This window comes from Salvelinus sp. IW2-2015, linkage group LG22, assembly GCF_002910315.2.
Source record: "Salvelinus sp. IW2-2015 linkage group LG22, ASM291031v2, whole genome shotgun sequence".
Lineage (NCBI taxonomy): Eukaryota > Metazoa > Chordata > Actinopteri > Salmoniformes > Salmonidae > Salvelinus > Salvelinus sp. IW2-2015.
This window is the reverse complement of record NC_036862.1, coordinates 13128347-13133061: the sequence shown is the minus strand read 5'-3', so window position 1 is coordinate 13133061 and position 4715 is coordinate 13128347. Positions and strand designations below refer to the sequence as shown.

Genomic DNA, 4715 nt, shown 5'->3' with positions numbered 1-4715 from the left:
CTTTCCCAGGTCACCTGCCATTCTCAGTCTGGGCTTAGATTGATGATGTCACCCTTCAGACTCAGAGCACAAGGACCGTACCTCGTGCCTGTCCCGATGACTGTGTTTATCGCTGGCCAGATTAGATTTACTTTAGGCCGGACTGCTGAGTTTTCACACTTGACATTTCAAATTTTAATATATTGACAGCATGACTTGAACTTCACATCAAATTCGTACTTCTGCCTCAGACAGAGCCTGACTGCAAATTCCAGTTCTGTTCTTCCTCCTTCTCTCACACAGTGTTTACTTGTGYACTCTCCCTCATGGATTTAAAAGGAATGGATTGGGGCAAGGAACTTCCTCCAGCCAACGTTTTCACCAGTCCGATGCYTTTATATACTTGGATGTCAAAGGGGGCTTTGTGTAGKGGAGGGAGACACAGTACACACACACACACATAACATTTGATTTGACACACACCCAAAGAAACACACATGCACACCTCAGTACAGGACTGTCTGGCCGCCAGGGGCCCCTATTGCGAGTGCAATTACCCACGTTTCTTGTCAGGCCAGAGAAAAGAAAGGGGGGGAGAAACAGTCCCACTAAGCAGTCTTTTTTGTTTCCTGTGTGGCAGTAGACAAATGGACCCCCCATCCCCCCTCAGCATACCTCTACCTCCCCTCTATTGTAATCCCCTACCTCACTGAGTCAGCACAGTCTCCTAAAGACCTCTCCTCACCCTCCCCTCCCTCCCTCTCCCGGTCCACTTAAAGTCAGCGTCAAAGAACACCACCGCCACAGAGAAAGAAAGCCCCCTCTCCYTCCGCCTCTGTATCTGACCCATGTGACAGCACTCTGCCCACTTTCAGTTTTTCAGTGACATGCCTATGAGTGATCCCCCACAAGCCCACACACACCCCTTGCTATCCCCCTCACCTCCACCCACCCAGAGGAAACCCAGTCCAGCGCGCGCACACACATAACCAGACGTTCACTTCCACCACCAGCCTTTCTTCATCTACTAATTGGCTCTGAATGAATAGACTGTTATTTATTCCTTGCCCGCTTCATTCATCCCTCTCTTCCTATTCCCAGATGAAGAGTGGAAGGAAGTCCCTAGATGAGTGTGAGCCCCATTTCCCTTTCATCTCTTGTTTCCCACTCATTCCACTCTGACTCAAAGGGTGTCGGGAGCCCAGGGGCCACTAGTGGCATGGGGCGGGGGGTGGGGTGTAAGAGAGGGGGCCCCTTCCTCACCCGATAGTTCCCTATGGTCACCAGCCGAAACTCCCGAATGAGCCTGATACAGATTCTGGAACAAGAGAAAAACAAAGTGTTTACATCATCATGTCTTACATCATGTTTACATCATGTCTTACATCATGTTTACATCATGTCTTACATCATGTTTTACATCATGTTTAACATCATGTCTTACATCATGTTTGCATCATGTTTTACATCATGTTTTACATCATGTTTTACATTATGTTTGCATCATGTCTTACATCATGGTTTAGATCATGGTTTACATCATGTTTACATCATGTTTACATCATGTTTTACATCAGGTTTTATATCATGTTTACATAATGGTTTACATCATGTTTTGCATCATGTTTTGCATCATGTTTTGCATCATGTTTTACATTATGTTTGCATCATGTTAACATCATGTCTTACATCATGSTTTACGTCATGGTTTACATCATGTTTACATCATGTTTTACATCAGGTTTTATATCATGTTTACATCATGTTTTGCATCGTGTTTTGCATCGTGTTTTACATCATGTTTTACATCGTGTTTTACATCATGTTTACATCGTGTTTTGCATCAGGTTTTATATCATGTTTTGCATCATGTTTTACCTCGTGTTTTGTAGAGCTGTGAACAAGATCTAGTGCTTGAGAGTAACAAAGGTTGATTTTCTGTAGATTATCTTTCCTCACCAAATAATTACATTTGATATTTTAGTATGCGTGTTTTAATTATATACATTCTCTATATGCTACCATGTTATGTGTGATACTTTTCATTTATGACGTGGCAAAATCAGCCTTCTCTACAATGTAATGTCTTTGTCTTTAGGACCTCATCGTAGACCAGACCATTGAGAAGGTGTCCTTCTGCGCGCCCGACCGCAATTATGACAAGGCTTTCTCCTACATCTGCCGTGACGGCACCACACGCCGCTGGATCTGCCACTGCTTCATGGCCCTGAAGGACTCGGTGAGGGTGTGTGTGTGTGAGTGGGCCCAGGCCCAGCGACTAGTCCAATCCCCGCATCGCTCACCCAGGGATTAAGATTAGGATTACTCTAGGGTTATCTCCGTCTCAATTGCTTCTTGGAGCGCTATCCACTGTGACCTCCTGGCACTCAGAGACATATTTCCTACAGGGTGATAACCACTTTTATAGTGCCAAGTCATTGCTCAAAGACATGGCTTTGGTTTGATAAAGCATTTTCCAGTATGGAAATTGACTGGCTTTAGGCTGGATTCAGATTTGTCAATGTGTATGTTTCAGTATTAGTGGCCATTCACACATAATAGAGTTTTACACACACGCAAACATGCATGCGCCCACGTACACACACAGGGGTGTTGAGGAGGGGTGTTGACCGGGTGTGTTGCGGTCACCAGGGCGAGCGTATGAGCCACGCTGTGGGCTGTGCCTTCGCCGCCTGTCTGGAGAGGAAGCAGCGGCGCGAGAAAGAGTGCGGCGTCACAGCCTCGTTCGACGCCAGCCGCACCTCCTTCGTGCGCGAGGGCTCGTTCCGCATGACGTCGTCCAGCCAGCAGGGGGGCGAGCGCGATGACATCACGAAGCAGCTGCAGGACAAGCAGAAAGGTATGACTCATCAGGAGATGAAGAGCAGCACAAACACACAGACAGTCACACCTGTCTCTCACATTCTAATGTATCACTGGAAAGGTACTGGAAAGTCAAATGTGGCCTGTTGTGGCCTGTGTTATCGAGGAACAGGAACAGGAGGATTCACTCACTTTCGATGGTTGTTGTTCTCCTCAATCACTCTGTGTGTAACAACACATCTACTGTATGTTGGCTAGTAGTAACCCTGGTTACTGGTTGTAGTCCAACATTAACCCTGGTCATAGTAGTCCAAACCTTAACCCTGGTCATTATAGTCCAACATTTACCCTGGTCATAGTAGTCCAAACCTTAACCCTGGTCATTATAGTCCAACATTTACCCTGGTCATTGTAGTCCAAACCTTAACACTGGTCATTATAGTCCAACATTAACCCTGGTCATTGTAGTCCAATATTAACCCTGGTCATTATAGTCCAACATTATCCCTGGTCATTATATACCAACGTTATCCCTGGTCATTGTAGTCCAACATTAACCCTGGTCATTGTAGTCCAACATTAACCCTGGTCATTGTAGTCCAACATTAACCATTGTACTCTGTCTGTCTCCAGAGCCTCCGTGTACCATCCCAGCCATCCCCCCTGGCACCTCCTCACCCCCTGAGGGCGCGGCCTCGCCTGTGGGGCAGGGGGTGGAGCACGCCATCCCGCGGCGCCACGCGCCCATTGAGCAACTGGTGCGTCAGGGCTCCTTCCGKGGCTTCCCGGCCCTCAGCGGGAAGAACTCCCCGTTCAAGAGGCAGCTCTCGCTGCGCCTCAACGACCTGCCTTCCAACCTGCAGCGCAAGACCGCCGACTTCCAAAGCAAGAACCCAGGTTAGCCTCTCCTGTTTATGTTAGCTTAGCTAAGTCTCTGCATTCTATGACCTAGCACGAAGAGGGGTTAGCCTCACCNCCTGTTTATGTTAGCTTAGCTAAGTCTCTGCATTCTATGACCTAGCACGAAGAGGGGTTAGCCTCACCAGTATAGGACAACATAGTCCTGCAATGCCACCCTTCCATGTTGTGTTCATCACTCGGAGGAAGCCTGGAAATCAAGGCTAATGTCAACCAGAGCCTGGAGTTTTCCTGCCTTCATGACATGACCAAGGCTAACTCAGGGCTTTTTCCCGGTCAGATCATGGGTCAGGAAAAACTCTGGACCCTTATGACAACGTATGGTGGTGTTTATAATTACACCAAAGTAGTATTTGACCAGGAACAAGTGAAGCCAGAGAGTGATTGGGGTCATAATAGCAGTGGAGTTGATCATTAGTGTGTTATTAAGGATGTTGTTAATTGCTGTGGCTGATTGCTGAGTCCATGTAATGGTTATAAGTATAATAATTAGGATTCCCAGCACGGCTTTGTTCCTGCTGTAGTGAGGTAGATTAAACCTCTCAGTTATGTTGATTATAGTTATTATGAGGCTGATGGTGGCAGACCGCGGCTTTTAATAATTAATAAACACACATTTCTGATGGTTGCAGCACAATTGTGCCTGACATCTATTTACATTCATGTATGCAGCAGTAGCAGCAGTAGCATAGTGTACAGAGATTCTCTCTTTCGTATAGGATCTGTACCTATTTGAATCCCACGCATGCATAGAAGACACCCACACACGCACTTAGCTAGCAATAGAAGCCACACAAGCATGAACACACAGCAAGCACAGGACACATGTACACACACCCACACACACACAGTAGCAGCTAATTTCACAGCTCTCTCAGTGAACAATGTGTCTATGAGCAGTCTCCACTAGACCAGTCCCTCCACATCCCCTTAAAGCTGTCATGTCCACAGAGACAGCCCCCAGCCAGCCCCTCTCACAGCCATAGACCCAGAGA

At 46.9% G+C, this 4715-nt stretch overlaps 1 protein-coding gene across 1 annotated transcript in view; it reads left to right on the top strand.

Moving 5' to 3' along the window:
- Nucleotides 1–4715, top strand: part of LOC111949899 (numb-like protein) — a 72149-nt gene that overhangs the window by 57634 nt on the left and 9800 nt on the right. The window contains exons 4-6 of the mRNA XM_023967233.2: nucleotides 2078–2218; nucleotides 2632–2839; nucleotides 3436–3699. Coding sequence (XP_023823001.2) covers nucleotides 2078–2218; nucleotides 2632–2839; nucleotides 3436–3699 — 613 coding nt within the window. The remainder of the gene's footprint in view (nucleotides 1–2077; nucleotides 2219–2631; nucleotides 2840–3435; nucleotides 3700–4715) is intronic.